Source organism: Alligator sinensis, unplaced genomic scaffold, assembly GCF_000455745.1.
Source record: "Alligator sinensis unplaced genomic scaffold, ASM45574v1 scaffold472_3, whole genome shotgun sequence".
NCBI classification, from domain to species: Eukaryota; Metazoa; Chordata; order Crocodylia; family Alligatoridae; genus Alligator; species Alligator sinensis.
In genome coordinates, this window is record NW_005842852.1 from 114,662 (window position 1) to 135,130 (window position 20,469).

At 43.8% G+C, this 20,469-nt stretch overlaps 1 protein-coding gene across 3 annotated transcripts in view; it reads left to right on the forward strand.

The window, feature by feature from the left end:
- PLCE1 (phospholipase C epsilon 1) overlaps positions 1 to 20,469 on the forward strand; it is a 336,566-nt gene that overhangs the window by 29,492 nt on the left and 286,605 nt on the right. For all 3 annotated transcript variants that reach the window (XM_025191703.1, XM_025191705.1, XM_025191704.1), the window contains exon 2: positions 7,602 to 9,174. In XM_025191703.1, the coding sequence (XP_025047488.1) occupies positions 7,969 to 9,174 (1,206 nt within the window). In that variant the 5' untranslated portion in view covers positions 7,602 to 7,968. The remainder of the gene's footprint in view (positions 1 to 7,601; positions 9,175 to 20,469) is intronic.

Below are 20,469 nucleotides of genomic sequence, written 5' to 3' on the forward strand. Positions count from 1 at the left end.
TGGCAGGGGGTCAGGCTAGATGATCTGTTCAGGTCCCTCCTGACCCTAGCTACTATGAAACTATGAAACTGTAATCTGTTATCTGTAGCTAGCACACTAACCTTTCTGATTTTTTTTTAAGTCTCCACACAGTTTTGCTGTTCCTTTGTATTCTTTAATCATGTGTCCTTGTTTCCACTTTTTGTACAATTTCAGTTTTGATTTTCAGGTCCTTTGAGAGCTCCTAATGCATAATAAGATACCTGTCTTCTTATGATTCCATCTGTCCTGTACTCCCTATATCTCTAAAAAATTGTCTCTATAGAGCCTTCTTACTGCTTTCCTGATTTATTTCAAGTCTGCCTTTTTGAAATCCATTGTCTTTAATTTGCTGCTCTTGCTCCTTTCTTCTCTTAGATTCATGAACTCCATTGTTTTATGATCAGTTCTTTCAGCAACTGTGGGGAAAAGATGTGCAGTAATAAAATATATATTTGCTCAACCTTGAGATTGCATGTGGCATTTTCTTGGTTCTGTGATGAAAGATAGCCATAGAGAATGGAGAAGGAGACTACTGATTTTGGTGGCCATGGATGACTTAGTACATGGATATTGTTCAGTTAGTGATAGAAAGATCCTGTCTGTTACACTAGAATATATTTAATATAATAAAATTTAGTACTAAACTACAATTTGTGGATCATGAAGTTCAATTAAAAGTGCATTTGAATAAATGATTGTAACTCAGATGTTAAAAACCCTCAAGAACTTCAGTTGTGTCAGGTGGCTGGTGCTGCCAGACCCCTTCCGCCTCCTGGCTAGGATGGGAATGCATGACTTCCCATGACTCAGCAGCCCTGCTCCCAGCCTGCATGAGTCCCCCACCATCCCTGACCTGATCCCAGTCTTCCCAGGAGAGGGCAGTGCTGGGAGGCTCATTTCAAGAGGCTGGCATAGGGCCAGCTGGCTGGGCTTGACTATGGGGCTCCCCACGACCTAGCCCTCTACCACTACCACTATTCATTAGCACATAAGAGAGTCTTCATTTTTTAAATTTCTTTTATATAAAGAAGATTGCACCTTTGCACCTTTACCTGCATGTGTAGATGGGCCCAAAATGCCATCTGGCTGGCCCCTCCCCATCAGTGTCCGCTGGCCGTGTGCCCTCCCCCCCCATCTGCTGTGCTGCGGTGCTTGTTTATGTAGGTAAGCGTGCCATGGGATGAAAAAGGTTGGGAAATGCTGATGGGCTATTGGTGCCTCTTGAGTCTGGGGGCGACCCAGATCGCCAGTTGGGGGGGAGCTGATCGCGGAACCACCAGTGGCAAAACCGGAAGTGCACTTCTGCCAATACTTTTGGTTTTGTGGCTGGCGCTTCCACAGGGTTCACAGCCAATCTCAGGGTGCCAATGTACCCCCTATGCTTCGCCAATGGAAACGCTATCTTAAACATTGTGGATCAGATTTGTTTTGCCCATGTGTTCTCATTTGAATGAATTATTTCAATTAATTCAATTTGACTTTTTCTGTGTTTGAATTTCATTATGGTGTTTAAGGTTACCAGCTGTGACGTGGTTGGCTCTTATGCCTGTGGACTAAAGAGACTGACAGTTTCAATGCTATGTGTCTCCTGGCTTTTATTCCACCACCCACTCAGCCTCCCTTCACACTTATCACTTATCACTTAGCTTTTTCCTTGACCGGGCTGAAACCTGTATATTATAAGACAAATCATATGACCCATATACTTCCCCTGAAGCTTTTCCTTATTATAAATAAGAGGTCCAGTCCTGAAAACTTACTGAACATGTCTACACGATATGCTTTATGGCACATTGGACTAATTTAATGCATGAGCAGGACTTACTGCCCAGTAAATTAGTCTAATACGCTGTTTGATAGTACCAGGAAATACAGGTGCTAGATTAATGGTGCATTAGCTACTGCACAGTAGCACATGTGTAGACATTGACCAGGAGTAATTTGCTTCTGGTCAGCCCAGGCATCAGGGGGCCTGCTGCTGCCTGGCTAAGCCTGATGCAGGGGGGCTGTGCTGGTTGCAAGATGAGCTGTCTCCCTACCACATGGGGATCAGGAGTGTCATCCCAAGCTGGGGCTGCTGCATCCCAGCCACACGGAGCTAGGGTTGGGACCTGATTTCCACGTGGCTGGGACAGCTCTCCTGGCCATGTGGAGATCAGGACCAGCCACTGTGCCCCCTGCCAGCCCTGGGAATCATGTGGGGCACCCATTCACATATGTGTGGGGGCGGGGGGCACAGTTTAAAGTGCTTGAATTTTCTGTGAAGAAAATTCAGGCACATTAATTGCACTTGTAGGTGCACCCACTGATTTCTTAACCAAGCATAACTTCTACTAGTTTTAATAAGAATTTATAAAGAATTTAATATTAGAGACTCCTGTCAGCTTTGTGGAATTTTCTGCTGTTAGGTTGTTAGGGGTACAAACATATTATACTAGGGCTCATTTTGAGCCTAGTTTTATGTTTTTACCTGTTAAATGTGAAATTACTAAATAATAATACCACGTAACACTAGTTGGCACTTTAAATCTTCAATTTTGCACCAGATAAGCAAAAGTAAATGAAGACATTTTATAGTTATATTGGTTTCATTGTCCTATGCTTCTGACTTAAAATATTTTGTGAATACAAGTGCTGAATGATTTCCAACTGTTTGTTTTCATTATATATTTGTCTTTCTTGGCCAACTTTTGTATCCAGGGTGATTCATCAATGCTGGATCTAGTTCACCACTTGTTTACTTTCCTGTACTGATAGAAAGAGAATATTACATTTCCGATCTAATTTAGTTTCATAAAATGTAGTTACTATTGGATTTCATTAGGATATTTAGTAGCTTTAGAAAATGCAAGTATGTGTTGACTATAACTTCAGTGAAGACTTTTATAAAGTGTTCCATGCAGTTTTATATTGTAAATTATTTGCAAATCATAATGTTTTGAGTGTGTTTTTAACAGAAGAAAATGAAAGGAAATAATTTCAACATTGTTTGCATATTTCTCCATAGCTTAAATTGACAGAGAGGATCTAGCCCAGTGATTCTCAACCAGGATGATGTAGCACATTGGGGTGCCCTGAGATCTTTTCAAGGTTGCCATGGAGTGCCACGCAATGTTAGCATTGTTAGGTGTACAAACATGATTCATAAGATAAACCCAGAGATTTCAGATGGGATTCATAGTGTCAAAAGCATCCTGTCCTGTTGTGGGCTTTCTGAGTTCTTTGCAAAAAAAAAAAGCGGTGTTATTTTTCCATAGTCAAAAAATGAGGGAAAACTAAAAGCTGGCATTTTCCAAGTGGTGCCTTGAGTCTAACAAGGAATGCCTTGAGTCTAAAAAGGCTGAGAATCACCATTCTAGCCCAAAATAATTACTTTAATTAAATATGTCACTTGGTGAAAATTTCCTTATGGTAATGAAGTTGGTTTAATATATTAAAAAATTCCTGAGCTAAATAAACATATAGGCAGCATTTTAAGAGCAAGCTAATTGTAAGCAGGAGTTTTAAAATATCAATTTAATTAGGGTATGTCCAGCAATAAAGCTGTTGGTAATTTAGAAAGATGACTTTTTTTTTTCAGAAGTAAAGATTTCTAACAAGCATCCTCTTCTTGATAAGTATCAGGGCTTATACTCCGCTGCTTTGGATATATAGATCACTGTATATTGCCTTAGTCACTATAGATTACAGTATATTGCCTGTGCCAGGGGTTTTCAACCTTTTTTAACAGGTGTACCCCTTTTCTCTCAAAGTTGCAGCCCTTTATATTTTTTCCTTGTTTTTAAAGGGGAGGTGGGTGGGCATATTGAGGCCCCTGCAGTGAGGGAGGGAATGGGGCTGGGGCTGCACAGCCGCCATTGGGTGGAGTGCGGGATGGAACCACAACTCATCTGGGAGGCATGAGGGGGAGGAGGTGGCTCCTGCTGGTGCACGTACCCCAGGAGGGTATTGGGGCATATGCCCTCTGATCTGCGCATGGGGTGGGGCAGGCTGGCCCAGTGGGGGTGGAGAGGGAGTGGGGCTGGGGCATGGGCTGCAGAGCCAGGGTGGGGCGTGGGACTGAGCTGCATGGGGTGTAGCTCCCACAGCTACATGCACCCTGGGAGGGCATGGCGGGGTGTGCCTCCGTATCTATGTGCAGGTCAGGACAGGCTGGGGGCTGGGCTGGGCTGCACTTGGGGTGACCGGTGGTGGCACTTGAAGACAGGGTTGGGGGGGGGCTACAGCAAATTCTGGGTTGGCTGCAGCCCCTCCCAAAGCCTCTCCTCCTGCACGCGGCGTTTATCAGCCACATTAGGTCTGCGTACCCCCAAGGACCTTTTTAAGTACCCCTAGCGTTACATGTACCCCCAGTTGACAATCACTGGCCTATGTTACTGTTATTGCTGTGACTAGTTTGTATAGTTAACATTAAACTAGTAAGTTTAGGTACACTAGCAGTGCAATTGTGAAAGAATGAAACTCCGTACAGACTACAAAATCCACTAGAAAAATATTCAGACAAGTGCTAAACTCTGCTACTGCTGCTACAATCCTAGCATCTGGCCTAGTTAGTTTAAATCTAGTACATGTATACCTATCCAAGCTGCATTTCTGATCCTTCCTTAGAATAGCATCTTCTGGACATGTCCATTAGGTGTGTGTGAAACAGGCCTTATTCAATTTGGATTCAGCTCGAATCAGGGACAGTGATTCAATTTGTTGATTCAATTTGGCTGAATCTGAATATGAAGATTCGATGCTGATCTGGAGAATCAGGGATTCAGCTATAAAAACAGCTTTAAATGTTTTTTCTACATGCCTCAAGGTACCAGGCATGGCTTATGATCACTGTGATGGTGGGGTGGATGGAGCATCCCACAGGAGTGTGGCGGGGCCCCCTATGTGCTCAGTGGGAAACCTGGAAGCGGACCGAAAGTTTTCGGTCCACTTCCAGGTCTGCCTCCGAGTGCACGGGGGGCCCCCCTGCATCCCTCCAGCTCAGCGATCAGCTGCAGGGGGACCCCAGGTGCCCCCCAGACCCAGGAGGCACTACTTGCCGAGCCGGGCGGGGAGGGCCCTGGCCTGCTCCCTGGTGGACCCAGAAGTGGCCTAGAAGTGCTTCTGGGCCACTTCTGGGTCTGCTGCTGAGTGCACTAGGGACCCCTCCCTTGTTCCTGTGGGATGCTCCATCTGCCCTACCATCTCAGCATTGATGAACTACCTGGTACTTTGAGGTATGTAGAAGAAACATTTAAAGCTGTGTCTATGTCTGAATCTCAGAATCTTTCCGAATCTCTCTCAATTGATTTGGAAGGTTCCAATTCGATTCAGAGAGATTAAAGGGTCTCCTGATTTGATTCGGATTTGGAGATTTGGCCACCGAATCCAGCCGAATCTCCACCGAATTGAATCAGCGACCGAAGGTTTGCACAGCCCTAATGTCTATCTCTTTGACAGTTTTTTAAGTGTGTCTCCTCTTCTGTCCTGTTTGCCAAGTTCCTTCCATTCTCTTTTTATGCATCATATCATCTGCTGTGCATGGTTTTGTTTAATAATTCTGTTTTGATAACTCTTCAATATGATATTTTGCCCACTAGACCTATGCACCTCCTGCTCAGCCTACAGCATGCACCATAAGGGCCAGGGTCATATATTTCCAGTACAGCTGATCTGGTGGGGGGGTTGCATGCTATTGGCACAGCCCAGGCAGTAGAGGTGGGGGCCCTCTGGCACCGCCTGTGTGGCAAGGGGAGCCCAGGGCACTGTCCCTCAAGCATCTGGCCCCCAGCTGTGCCAAAGTAATCATTTCAAGAAACTCTGATTCTACTTTTCTAGACTGACTATCCAGTTCTGTGTGATGGCTGACTTTAAAACTATAGCAGTAGAAATATCTATTTTGAATATAATTTTTACTCAATTTAAGCAATTAATAGATAACCATATTTACTTGATTCTAAGATGAAGTTTGTTTCTCCCATTTAACATGGCAGGGGAGAAGCCCCTCATCTTAGAACTGAGTATGGGGGCAGTGGGAGGGGCAGGCAGCTACCGTAGCATGGACCTCAGCCTCTACCCAGGGCTGGGCCCTTAGCACAGCAGCTGCCTGCCCCGCTACATCTGCTGCCTCTTCATGCTGCATCCCCCCTCGCCATATAGCTTCTGCACCCCTGCCTGCTTCTCATTCTTCACCCTTACCCTTGCTCCATGCCAGCAGGCTCTGTCCACGTTGTAGCCTGGGGCACTGAGTCTGGCCGCAACCGAGCCCCATAGCAGTAGTGTGCGGCTTGAATGACTGCTACAGGGGCTAGGCTAGAGCCGTGTTCTGTGCCCCAACAGAGAACAGTAGCAGACAGTAGCCTGCCAACAGAGATCACAGGAGTGAGGAGAGCAGAGGCTGGTGGGGGAGGGAGAGCAGAGGCTGAGAGGGGAGCAGAGGCAGGAGGGGAGGAAAAGGGGAGAGTAGAGAGGGAAGGCACAAGACTATAGGGGGACTGGTAGCTCTGGCAGAGACAGGCACAAGTACCTGCTCCCCCACTGCTTGCCCCCCTGTAGTGGTGGGGGGATGAATTAAAGATGACTCTGCAATGATTACATTCTATATATGGAAAATTATAATAAATGTATACATTTTCTGTTTATAGAATCTAATTATTGAGGGATCATCTTAAATTCCTGGTCATCTTAGATTTGAGTAAATACAGTATATTAAGTGAATGTTTTGTTGTTGGCTGTCATGATTTCAAATTCAATTTAAAATAGGCTTATTTTTAAAAATAAAATTAATAAAAGGGCAAATTTAAATAAAAACTTATTTTTTAAAAATTTATTTTGAAATCATAAATGGTTATCTGCCCTGATACATCTAGTCTTTCTTCTCTTCTTTGCTTCTCTATCTCTTTTGTTGCGCTCATGGTAGCAACCTTGGCATAGCTTTTTCTGTATTCCTTTCCATGACAGTCTTTCTACATAAAGGGCATAATTTCTGAGCTTTTCCAAAAAGCCATCACATATACTCAGATCTCCTGTCAAGGCTCACTTCTCTCGTGATTTCTCATGAAGTAATGAACTAATAATGGTAAGGTTGAAAGGCATTTAACCTAACTGCGCAGTCTTGTTTGTCTCTTTAGATTGATGAAGGTGCTATGTACCTTCTTCACGATTACACATGACCTAACATCACAGGAGCATCTGAAAGCAAAATATAAAACTGTAATCATGCTAGATTTTATTCTGAAAACAAAAATTATCCTATTTACTTTTAAAATGGGAACATCAGTTTAAACCTGACCTTTCTATCCCAAAATATGTCATTCTGTCCTGGTTATAAGTAAGAAAACCCAAGAACAATTATATATTTAAATATATAAAAAAGGATTTCCTCTTTTCTTTTTGATTGCATGTATATTTTGTATATTTCACTAGTTTAGTTATTTTCCCTGTTCACATAGCTTTCTTATACTTCTCTACTAAAACTATTTTTAACTTGGGGTCATCAGGTCATTAGATTTTAATCTGACTACACTTTATCTTCTGTGGTCTCCATAAATTGCATGCTATGAATTCTCTTTAATGGATTTTTTTTGTTTGTTTTTCTGCAGAGAAATAACCTCTTGGATCTTATGTGGTGAGATGCATCTTTGGGATGGATTATCATTTCAAACATGGTCTCTGTCTACAAAGTGGCAACAAGATATACCCTGCATATGACAGAGATGTTAACTGTAGGAAGCACATTTTGAATGTCTGTATTGCACTACAAAACTGCTTTAAGAACATCTAAATTTCATGCCAGTAATCTACAGGCAGGAAAACTTTATAGCCTGTTAATAACATACATGCTTTGTATTGTTAAGAAAAAAGGATTTTTTTAAATGTGTTTGTTTTCATTCAGCACTGACTTTCTACACTGAAATCATGAAGATCAGTGAAGAAAAACAGAACAGTCTCTAAAGCCTGTGTGTCAAGATGACCTCTGAGGAAAAGGCAGCTTCTGTGCTTGTGTCTGTGGCACAGGGTAAAGTGATATCTGATCAGTCAGCTGGAGATGAAAATAGTGAAAATGCTTTGGACACCAATGTTATAAAAAGACATATTGCTAGTCAAGGAAGGCAGACTACACACAGTCTCTCGTACTTACACAGACTTGAAGAAGAAAATCTTCGGGGCTCACTGCCCAAAATTTTTTCTTTGGCAAATGAAAAAATGAATGATAACAGAAGCAATGAAAACTTATGGGAGAGAAATGCATGCATTCCAGGTTCAGTGGAGTTTCTTAATATTAACTGTAACATTATAGAGAAAAGCAGCAAGAACAGTATTCCATGTAACCAGTTATATAAATCATGTGATTCTTTAGTAGGGGAAGGCATGTGCTTGGAAACTGGAATTTCTACTTCAATGGAAAGAACTATGTTTGCTGAAATTCAGTTGAAAATGGATGGACCTTCAGTAGAGATGAAGTCATTAAGAAACCAGTCAATAGTAAATAAAAGTGACACAGATGATGCTGATAATGTAGCAGTTTTCCACTTTCACTATGCTAATGAAAGAAATATATCAAGAGCTCTGTGTGCATTGCACAACAGCTTCATTTTGGATGACCATTTACAGCCAGTAGATCTTGGCAAAGATCACATGAGTGATTCTGCAAGTTGCACTTGTAAGTTAATGGAATTGGCAAGTAATTCTAAATATAAAAATGGACAAATGCTTTGTGGTAACTTTGACCCTTTAAAAGATAAGTATTTATGTTTAGGAAGAGCACGAAAAGTTAAAGTGGCAAGTTCAGATCACAGTTTCTGTGGAAATAACTTTACTGGAAGAATGCTCTCAAAGCCTTTTCTGAGTCATTTTGAAGATTGTAGTGATGACTGTGATGAAGAGTTGGAGGAAGATTTCTTTAGAAATAAAAAGGAGCGTTCTACCTTACTAATAAGACGGTTTTGTAAAAATGATAAGGAAGTTAAAAAATCAGTGTATACTGGAACAAGGGCAATTGTTAGGACTTTACCCTCTGGGCACTTAGGAGCTATTGCTTGGAATTTTGTTGAACAGAGGAGAAACAACAATGGTTTGAAGCATTGTAGGAGTACAATGGAAAGTTTAACAATAGTTCAAGCCTTAATAAGACAGAAATGTAATTCCCATCTTGTGAAATCCATATGGTGTGAGGTAAGCTATTTTCATATTATTTTTTCCTTCTGTAATCATATTCTGTTCCTGATGATCTTTTATTTAACAAAACTTTTACATGTTTTATTCATGAGGCTCTTGAAGCGTATATTGGAAACTACCTGATACAGAAAGCTCTGAAAAAAATTGTTATAACACTACTATTACTACTGCAAGAACAAATTTTAATTGAGTAACACTGAGATGTATTTTATACATACTGGTTTTCTCTCTCATCCTAAGAAGCTCTATTATTGTTTAAAAATTGTCATAAAAATTCCTAATTCAGGGGTGAATTAAAAGGATAAACCTTTTATTTGTGTTTAAAGGCTTTTGTTTTAAATGAACCATTAATATTCTTAATATATTAAAAACATTATGAATAAATAGTATATAATTTTGATGTATTAATATTGATTTATACATTGATAAGTTCCAAAGTTTGAATTGATAGAGAACGATGTTATGACAATACAGTGAAGAAATACTGGTTGGATCAAAAGGTATCTCATGTTAGGGTTTCCTTTTGCTTTAAAAATGTTAAATATTTGACCTGCATTATCAACATTTATAGACTGATTCTTCAGATATAAATAATACTTATTTTTATGATTTACATCATGACAGTTGCGTACTACATATTGACATGATATAATTGTCCTAACTTAGGTTCTCTTGAGTAAATAATTCCATGCATACTTAAAGCTTCAAAATGTTGGTGTCGAAGTGATGTCCCATGTACCAGATTATTTTGAATAGAAACACAAAGTGCTTCTAGATCTTTAAAGTTCTCCTGTTCCATGACAGTAGAAATGGAATGAGAAATTACCCTTGATGGTGGAATTTATAAAAAATAGCTGTTTTTCATATTGACAAAATAGCAATTTAGAATTACACTGCTTTTCTTTGATATCAAGTGCAAGCAGCCTCTTACGTTTGTAGGATATTTTATTTTAATTTTACAACTATATGCTTGCCATGACATTTAAAACAGTTGTACATAAGCATGCTATAAGAGCTTGTAAATTAACTTGTACTTTATTGATGAGGGCATTACACTAGTCTGTTTAGAATAGGCTGTTTTCATACCATTTAATTTGCAGTATTTTGTAACTTGGAAAATATATCAAAGGTGTAAGAACTTTTAAGAAATGTATTCTCCATTTTGAAGTACTTCCTGACACTCCTGTTTGCCTAGACAGCTGTCATTTTAACATTCATTTTGGATAACTGATTCTGGCAGAATGTCAGAAAGCAATGTAAGCAAGAACAGCAAATGTATCTGAAGATTTGTGGAACCCTGCAACCAGACACAGATGCAATAGGGGCAGAACCATGACTACTCAAAAGATAAACAATAAACTCTTGGTAATTCACCTATGGGATAATTTGTCACTAAGATTTAATTCTTTCCTTTTCCGGTTTCTTACTAGTGTTCTTCTCCCCATTTCCCATATATATTTACTTTCCAAATTATGTATGTCCATACATACATATATCTATCGATCTATATCTATAGATTGGGGGCAGGCAATTATTTTGGGTGGAGGGCTGCTTAATAAGTTTTGATGAGCTGTCGAGGGGGCACTAGAAGACATGACAGCAGTGCTGTCCAAAGGCCACCTGTGCAGGCATGGCTCACTGGCAGCTGGCCCAAAAGTACAGGAGGCTCTGCTGCAGTGCAGGTGGCTGTGCAGTCCCTGTCCAGGTCTGGCATGTGTGCAGCCATGAAGCGGCATGTTGTCACAGGTGACAGCAGGTCACAGTCAGGCAGCAGCCCCCACTGCCAGACTGCTACAGTAGGTAGAGGGTGCAGAGGCTACTCTAGTTTAGGGCTGCTTCAGCAATTCAGCTGGCACAAGGAGCTAGTGTCCCCAGATACCAACTGGCCAGGCCTCAGAAGCTCCTGTTTATTTGCATCTTCGAGAGATCGTGGGCCTTAAGGCCCACCTAGTTAACAATAGCCCCCTAGTTAATAATAGCCCCCCTGCCATGTGGGGCCAAAGTTTGAAAGGTACAACTGATACCTTTTAAATTTTTTTTGGTGAGACAACTAAGGAAGAAAAGGGTAAAAGTGACATGGGGGGTCAAAGGTTCAAATTATGAAAAGAAGTTCTCTGGAGAGGTACACTGAGCAGAGCCCCCCGCCCCCTGCCCCCTGCCCCACTTCACACTCACTGGTCCTCAGAGGCATCCAAGGAGCCAGTGGATGCTGCCCACTGGTGCTCCACCCAGAAACATGCACGGATAAGTGAGAGGAAAGCGGCCCTGCCGTCTTCGGGCACCTCCCCGGCTAGAGCCTCCTTCCTAGTCAAGTACAGGGCCTACTTGGCCAGGGCCAGGGCCAGGGCCAGGAGGAGGTTGATCAGGAGGTCCCGGGACTTGGTGGGGCTGTGGATGGGGTGACCAAAAACAAAAAGGTGGGGGTGATATTCAACTAGAACCTCAGAAAGAGGTTATGGAGGTGGAGGGGCTGCAGCCTCGAGTGCAGCCTGGTGCACTCGAGGTACATCAGCTACTTTTCCATCTCTGTTGTTTCCATCTGATGAGCTACCTCCTAGTGTAGAGCAGGTAACTAAAGGCTGGCCAAAACTTGTTTTTTATTGGAAAGGTAAAGATGTAGAAACATTTGCATTTATTTCTAAAAATAGAAACACCCTAGGCAACACTCCAAAACTTAAACCTTCTTGCTGAAGTTCTTCTCAAATAAAAGAATCTTACAGTACTTCTGGAAAATGTCCAGACTTGGGCTGTGATGGAGCACAAGGGGGAGGAAGTTCCAGAGCTGAGGAATGACTATGGAGCCAAGTCAACTTGTTGCACAGTTGGTGTTTCTAAGTGGTTGTTCTCAGCTGACCTTAGGAATCACAAAAGAACATGGAGAAGGCAGTCCTGTAGTTATTCAGGGTCTTATAGGTCAAAACCAACATCATGAATTATACCCAGAAAGCTATTGGAAGCCAGTGCAGACTAGAATACTGGAGTAATGTGCACCTAGTGTGGGTCTCCCTCCTCTCCCTAAAGTTAGAAGGTAATCTGCCACATTCTGCACCACTTGCAGCATCCAGACAGTTCACAAAGGCAGCCTGACATAGAACACATTGCCCTAGTCTAGCCTTAACGTTAGGAGAGCATGAATGATGGTGGCAACATCTGAATCTAAAAGAAATGTTCACAGTCTTCTCACTAGTTGGAGTTAGTGAAAAGAGTTCCTAACTGTTGCAGCTTCCAAGGACAGTTCTTCTAGTCTCGCTGCTACAGGTTCACAAATGAGTAAAAGGAAACAAATAGAAATCAAATATCTTTTTTTTTACTGTCAGGTGGCCGACCAGTCCAACTGACAGGGGATAAATCCCAGGGTACACAAATCCAAAGCTTTCCTGAAAACATATACCCTTATCTGTACATTATTTTTTGACTCACACAATCACAGGCCAACATATTGATGCATACAGCTAAATATTATTTATTTTTCTTGCATATCAGTGCATTACCATTTCAATCCATTTTCCACATTCTTTGGCTGTCTGGTAAACTCCCAAGTTACTCAGGAAGTTGTACCTTGACTGAGAATATTTACAGTCAGTCCTAACCATTTAATGTTTGGACATCTCCCACTCCTTCCAGGATATTCAACACATCCCCATTACGTTCACAGGGTGGGTTTGACCATCCTAAGGCAATCCATACTAACCACTGATGCAACCTGAGAATCCAGATGCAGTAAAGGTTTCAGGATCACCTCAAGGCTGTAAACATGAGTGATGAGGGGAGGCTGAATCTCACTGGTGATGTGTGTCCCACATGACTTTCTTGTGAGTAAATTGGATAAATGTGGGCTAAATAAAATTACTAAAATGTTGATAGATATTGTTTCAATCACCATGGGCAAGGGTCATCATAAATGGATAAATGTCAAAATGGCAGAAGTTTTGAGTGGGGTTCCACAGTGGGTTGTCTTGGCTCCAGTGTTGCTTAACATTTTTATTAATAATTTTGATGCTGAAGTAGAACTTCTGAGCAAATTTTCAGACAACATAGAACTGGGAAGGATTGCAAATACATTGGAGGATAGGAATGGAATTCAGAAGGCTCTAGAGAAATTAGAAATCTGGGCTGGAGACAACAGGATAAGTTCAGTGAAGTGAATTGCAAGGTGCTACATTTGGGAAGAATAATCAAAGGCACAAATACAGAATGGGAGGAAACTAGCTGGATGGCAGCATTGCTGACAAGGATGTTGGTATTTTGGTGGATCATGACTCGGCAACAATCAGCAGTGTGGTGTAGTTTTAAAAAATCAAATGCAGTTTGGGCACTAACTTCAACTAGTGAGAACTGGAGTATTAGGTGTAAGACACGGAAGCTGAATGCCACTATACATCTAGAATGTTTTGTTCAGTTCTGGGCTCCACATTTAAAAAAAGACATGGATAGGTTAGAGAGGGTCCAGGGGCAGGTGACAAAAATGATCAAGGGGTTGAAAGGCAAGCTGTGTGAGGAAAGGCTGAGAGAACTAGGCATGTTTAGCAGTGAGTAAGGTAGGGATGTGATAGCAATCTTCAAATATCTCAAAGGTTGCTGCCATAAAGTGGGAGAACAACTTTTCTTCCTTGCTGCAGAGGGTAGGATGCAAAGCAATGGCTTCAAATTACAGCAAAGTATATTTAGATTAGATATCAGGAAAAAGTTCCTATCAGAATAGTAAGGTGTGGAATAGATTGCCCAGGAAAGTTGTGGAATCTCCTTCATTGGAGATTTTCAAGACGATGTTGGATAGGCATTGGTTAAAAATGGTTTAGGAGGAGCATTTTTGCATTTGTGCAGGGGGTTGCACCAGGTGAGTTCCCTTCCAAACCAATGATTCTGTGAATAACAGGGTACAATTTCCCCTTAGAGAACATTGGCACCCTGCCCTCCTGAAGGGAGCCATTGGCAACCCCCACCAGCAATGGCCCCAATCTCTCTCAGCTGGCTTTTCCAAGCCAGGATGGGTACCGGTTCAGTTCACAATGGATGCCCACATATCCCTGATCACATTCCTTGGGCCAGTGGGTGACAGCAAGTGAAACTGATCCATGTAAACTTGATGAGATCAGGTTCCCCCAACACCAAACTCTGACTGTTCAGCTGAACTAGCAGTTCCTAAACTGTGGCAGATATGAGTGATTTTGTTATTACTAAGTGCTGTAGTGCCTGACTTCTGAGAACCTGATTACAATAGCAGAAATGTTAGCCGTGAGTCCAGATTCTTTAGGCCCAGTATTCAGTTCTAGAATAATATTAGGCACTTTATGTACGAATCCAGAACTGATATTTTCATTATTATCAAATTCTATATTTGACTTATTATATAGAATTTGCATCAGTCGTTTTCAGTATTATTTTTCTAAAACAGTCTAAAATATAATAGACCGTTTTAATACAAGATGTGTTTTCTTTAATAATGCTCATGTTAGGACTTTTAAATGTGTGTCTAGTGGATGTTTTTGCATATTGTAAATCTTCTCTGTATATTAATCAGGTGCTAAATATGTGCTTTGAGTTAATGATTTTGGGGAATTTAAAAATCTAAAATCGTCTTTTTTTGGAACAGTTTAGCAAACAGTGGTACTGTTATCTATACCAAACAATTCAGTTCTCATGGTTTAATAACTTTATCAGCGAGCATAGTACTTTCTCTATTGTGTAAGAAAGATGCGGATACCACGGGTATACATCTTGCGTTATGATTACACTGCCAGTTTAGAAAAGGCACCAATTTTTTGTTGTTTTGCTTAGATGTTTTTCTGTTCGCTTAGAAAGATGATGGAATTGAGGCTTCAGATGAGCTGATCCCAAACTTTTTCTGTTTGTGATCTTACATAAAGTCTGATGATTTGTCTTCCCTCTACATACTAACATAAACAACACTGATGCCATAAAAATAACTAACTTTGACAATCAGAATGCTTTATTAAGTTGTTTCGGAGGTGTTGGTTATAGCTGTGTTGGTCTAACGACATAGGTAGGCAAAGTTATTTGGGTAAATGTGATATTTTTTATTGACCAACTGAATAGTTGGAAAAAAATGTTCTTTGTGAACTTCCAGGTACAGGCACCCTTCTTAAGGCATAGGGAGAGTCTGCTGATGTTCTTTCTGGGGTCGAATAGAAGCTTAAGCCAATCTGCAAAATGCAGGTCTGTGAAAATGCAAATGCATGGCCGGGAAGATCAGAGGTGATAGGAGTTAATGAGTGTGAGACAGGTTGGCGGGGAGGGAACAAAAGAGGGAAATGTTGACAGGTGATAAAATGTAGCTGGTAAAATGTAGAGAGGTTATGTGGGGTTATTGGATGGCAGGTAGGTTATAATGTGCCATAAATCCAGTGTCTAAATTTAGTCCATGATTTTTTGTATCCGGTAGATTTATGAAGTGAAGTTCATAGGCTCATTTATGAAAGGTGTTTTGTAAGGTCCCTTTGAGGTTTGGAACTGAGAGATTGGAGAGAGAGTGGTTGTTTTGTGAGAAATATGCCCCCACAGAGAATTGGGTATTTTTGTCTTTGATACATTTTGGGTGTGTGTTCATTCTGGTATGCAGTTGGTGTTTGGTTTCTCCTATGTAGTTTTCATCAGGGCATTCAGTGCACTGGATGAGATGTATTACATTTGTGGAGACGCAGGTGTAAGATCCAGGCGCAGTGATTGTTCTATTGTGGGACGTAGTTATTGTGGAAGTGGTGGAGATGTGTTGACAGGTTTTACATTTTTTGTCAAGGAATGGTCTGGATTCATTTGGTGTGCTTTGGTCTGCAGGAAGTTTGCTTCTGGTGATGAGGTTGGAAAGGTTTGGTGCCTCTTTAAAAGCAAGGATGGGTGGCTCTGGAAAGATCTCTTTTAAGAACTGGGTCTTATCATAGTGTAGCAGGCTCACCTTTCAGAGCTTGGGTTGAGTCCCAGGCTTGAGATCCTGCTGTTTTGATTGGTGGAGCCCATTCACCTATCAGGAGGCAGCAAGAGAAATAAAGTCACACCCCTTTCCTGAGGGGAGGGGGACAAGAGCTCCCCCAGACCTGATTGAAGACTGTAAACTGCCAGGTCCGTGTCTTCAGGGACGGAGCCCTGGAACGTATAAAAGGAGCTGCAGGCCCAGTACGAGGGCAGATGCTGCAAGGGACTCAAGAAGAGTGGAGCCAAGAAAAGCTGGGGAGCTCTTCCCCAGTGGGCAATAGGCCCAAGGCTCCTGAATCTGCCACTGGAGGGGCAGCCTTGGGAGCGGTACGAGACCACTCAGGCTGTTGTCGGCACACAGGGATGGTGTGCAGAGACCTGGCCTTGGGAGCGGTGTGAGGCTGTTCGGGCCCATCACGGTGTGCGGTTCGGTGCACGGAGCCTAGGCTTTGGGAGCTGCAAGTGGCAGCTTGAGCCTGCAACCCTGGCAGGGCCAGCAGGCCACACAGTGCATGGGGCAGCACACGGGGGAAAGGCTTTGGGGCTGCAGTGAGGCAGCTCAGGCCCCATCTCCTGGCAAGCAGCCAGGTCCCACTGTGCTCAGGGCGGTGCACGGGCCCGAGCTTTGGGAGCCCGGGAGCAGTGGAGGCTGCTTGGGTTAACCACCCAGCCTGAGGACAGCTGGCTGGAGCCTGAAGGGCCTGGACTGTGCTAAGAGAGCCCTCAGTGCCAAGCCAGGGCACAGGAAAATGGTAGTGCTGCAGTGCAAGGCCCAGCACCCAGGAGCCAGCAGCAGTGGTGCAGCAGCGGAGAGGAGCTGAGCCCTCAGTGCCCAGAGCTGGGCACAGGGTGGGGAGGAGCCCAGCAGTGCAGAAGAGGCCTGGAGAGGCGCTCCAGCAGAGGAGACCCCGTCAAGGTGCACACTGACCACCACCACCTGAGGGAGCATGAGTCATTGGGCCCTTGGGTCTCGTGGGGGAAATACATTTGGGGCAGGCAAACCCAGAGAAGGGGCTGGGTGAACAGCCCCCTGTCTAGTCAAGGTTCTAAGGGGAGGGGCCCGTGATGCTTTCTGGACACCCCACAAGGGACCCCATTGGAAGAAGAACTATCTTTTGCCATGGGTCAGGGACTATATTAAGGAATAGATGATATTAAGATTATTCATGTTTGTGCCTTGAAATTGAAATGTTGAAATTGAAATTAATTGAAATGAAATTGAAATGTTGTATTGTGATGTTCTAAATAGTGTTATTTAAGGGTTTCACCTTGGTTATTGGTTAGTGTTCACTGTGTAAATATATGTATATGATATTTAGTTTTATGTTTATGGATATTATTACTTAATAAATTGTATATAGTTAAGAACTTTGGGCTTGGGCTAGCTCTATAGAGGAAAGAGGAATCTGCTTGAAATTCTGTCATCCCTCTCACAGCACCCCCTCCTCCCTACCCATCCCATTCAATTGAGAATAGGGCACATCCTTGGGTGTACCCATCTTACAAAAGAATCATATATAATTAGGCTTGGAAGGGACCTCAGGGTCATCTAGTCCAGCCTCCTGCTCAAAGCAGGACCACCCCCAACTATATTGTTCCAGCCAAGGCTTTATCCATCTGGGCCTTCGAAACCTCCAAGGATGGAGATTCCACCACCTCCCTGGGTAACCTGTTCCAGTGTTTCACCACCTTCCTAGTGAGAGTTTTTTTCTTATATCCAACTTAAACCTCCCTTTGCTGTAACTTGAGACCATTGCCCCTTGTTCTGTCATCTGTCACCACTGAAAACAGTCTAGCTCTGTCTTCTTTGGAACCACCCTTCAAGTAGTTGAAGGCTGTCAAATCCCCTTTCAGTCTTCTCTTTTGCAGACTAAATAAACCCAGTTCAGCCTCTCCTCAGAAATTATATGCCCCAGCCCCCAAAACATTTTTGTTGCCCTCTACTGGATTCTCTCCAATTTGTCCACATCCTTTCTGTAGTGGGCGGCCCAAGTCTGAACATAGTGCTCCAGATGTGGTCCCACCAGTGCAGAATAGAACAGAATAATTACTTCCCTTGGTCGGCTGGCAATGTTCCTACTAAATGCAGCCCAGTATGCTATTAGCCTTCTTGGCAACAAAGGCACACTGCTGACTCCTATCCATCTTATTGTCCACTGTAACCCCCAGGTCCTGTTCTGCAGAGCTACTGCTTATCCAGTTCACCCCCAGGCTGTAGCCATGCATAGGATTCTTTCGTCCTTAGTGCAGGACTTTGCACTTGTCCTTGCTGAACCTCCTGATATTTCTTTTGACCCAATTCTCCTCTTCTAGTATGAGTGTGTTAGGGTAACTTGTCATATTTTATGCTTTAAAGTTGAACCTTGTTTTGAGGATTTTCCTTATAGGTTCTATTGACACTGGTTTTTAGGAACCCAGTTTATACCTTAGTTCCGGGTGGGCACAACTCTCAGACCAACCACAACACCAGCCAGTTGATACTAAGCGAATCTATTGAAACAGAGTGATAACAAAAAAGCAACAATACAAGCAATCAAACAATTCTATATCAACCAATCCTAGGGCTTTTGTCAGAATCAAGGTACATGTGGCCAGAATGCAGGCTTCACTTCTGAGGCTGTTTCTTCAGTGTCAGATGTCAGCATGGCATGTCAGCAGTCTGGAGGTGGGATGCCAAGGACAAAGCCCCCCTCCAGTGGGGTGCATGAGATGGGCTGGTGGTATGCCCTTTGTCCATGGAGGCCTTGGGAGCCCTTCCTGGGGGATGGGGGTGGGGGTGGGGACTCCTTTCAGGGAGCAAAATGGGGAGGGACCCTTTGTTAATCTCAAGTCTCTTCTTTTGTGTTCTCCTTCCCCCTTGATGAATCCTGATGACTCTTCATCCATGGCTATCTCTGGTTGGCTGTCTCTCTGTGGTCACATTACCACGTAGCCTCCTGGGCCTTCTCCTAATGTGGTCTGTTCCCCCCAAACCAGGACTCAGCCCCACTGCTGCTCTGGGGCCTTGTAGCTGGTGTCTTTTATCTCATGTTATGGGACAGTATGGAATATACTTCTTCAGTTCCCAGGCTATATGTCCTTGTTGTGTTAGACAACCTGTCTGCCTTGAAGGCTGTGATCTCCTGTTATGGCATGCCCCCTCAGTATATTACAGCTTTCTTGGTGTGTCTAGGGTGGTTGCTGGTTCTGTGTTAAAATGTATGTTGGTCTGTGGGTTTCTTGTATATGGTAGTTTGTATTTCATCATTCTGGATATTGACCATAATGTCTAAAAAGGAAATGTTGGTGCTGTAATAGTCCAGAGATAGTCTGATAGAGGGGTGATGGTTATTAAATTTGTGATGGAAAGTTCCCTGCCAGACTGTGCCAGCCTGGAGCTAAACAATAACTGGTAAGCTAACCAGTTATCACTGGGGTTATCAGTTAAACCAGTGGTTGTCAACTGGGGGTATGCATACCTCTAGGGGTACTTAAAAAGTTCCTAGGGGGTACGCAGACCTAATGTGGCTGATAAATTCTTCATGTGTGCAGGTGGCCAGGAAAGCAGCTGGGTCCAGCTGGTAAACGTGTTTATGAGGGAAGGGGCGTGGGGGTCCAGATTGAGGCCCCAGCCATGGGGGAGGGAGTATGGCTGGGGCTGGGGCAGGGGCTGCCCAGCCAGGTGGGGCCCCAAATTGAACCGCGCGGGGGGTGGATCCTTCCATTGCATGTACCCCAGGAGGGCCTGGGGGGGGGGGGGTGCCCCTGGATCTGCGCATTGGGCAGGGTAGGATGCTGCTATCAGCTGGGGCCAGGGATGCATCAGGCTCTTCCTGGCGGGGGACCGGGCCGGGCCGGGCTGTGCTATGCTATGCTTGGGGCGGGCAGTGGCACAGGGAGTGGGCCTACAGGAGAGGCTGCAGCGACCCCATCATTTGCAGTAACCCCCTCAACCCCTCTTCCCAGCTCCACCATTGCCTGCCCTGAGCACAGCCCAGCTCAGCCCCCACTGGGAAGAGCCTGACGCCGGCCCCAACCCACCATGTCCTGTGCACAGATACGGAGGCATATGCCCCCCTTGTGCTCCTATGGTGCATGTAGCTGCAGGAGCCAACCCCTCTGTACAGCTCAGTCCTGTGCCCCACTCTGGCTGTGCAGCCCCTGCCCCAGCCCCACTCCCTCCCCCACTGCTGGGCCAGCCTGCTCCACCCTGTGCACAGATCAGGGGGCATACATCCCCATGCCCTCCTGGGGTGTGTACACTGGTGGGAGTTCTCTCCACCCCCCTTCATGCCCCCCAGATGAGCCATGGCTCCATCCCATGCCCCACCCTGCCCTGCCCCCGCTGTGCAGCCCCCGCCCCCCTCCCTCCCCCCCTGTGGG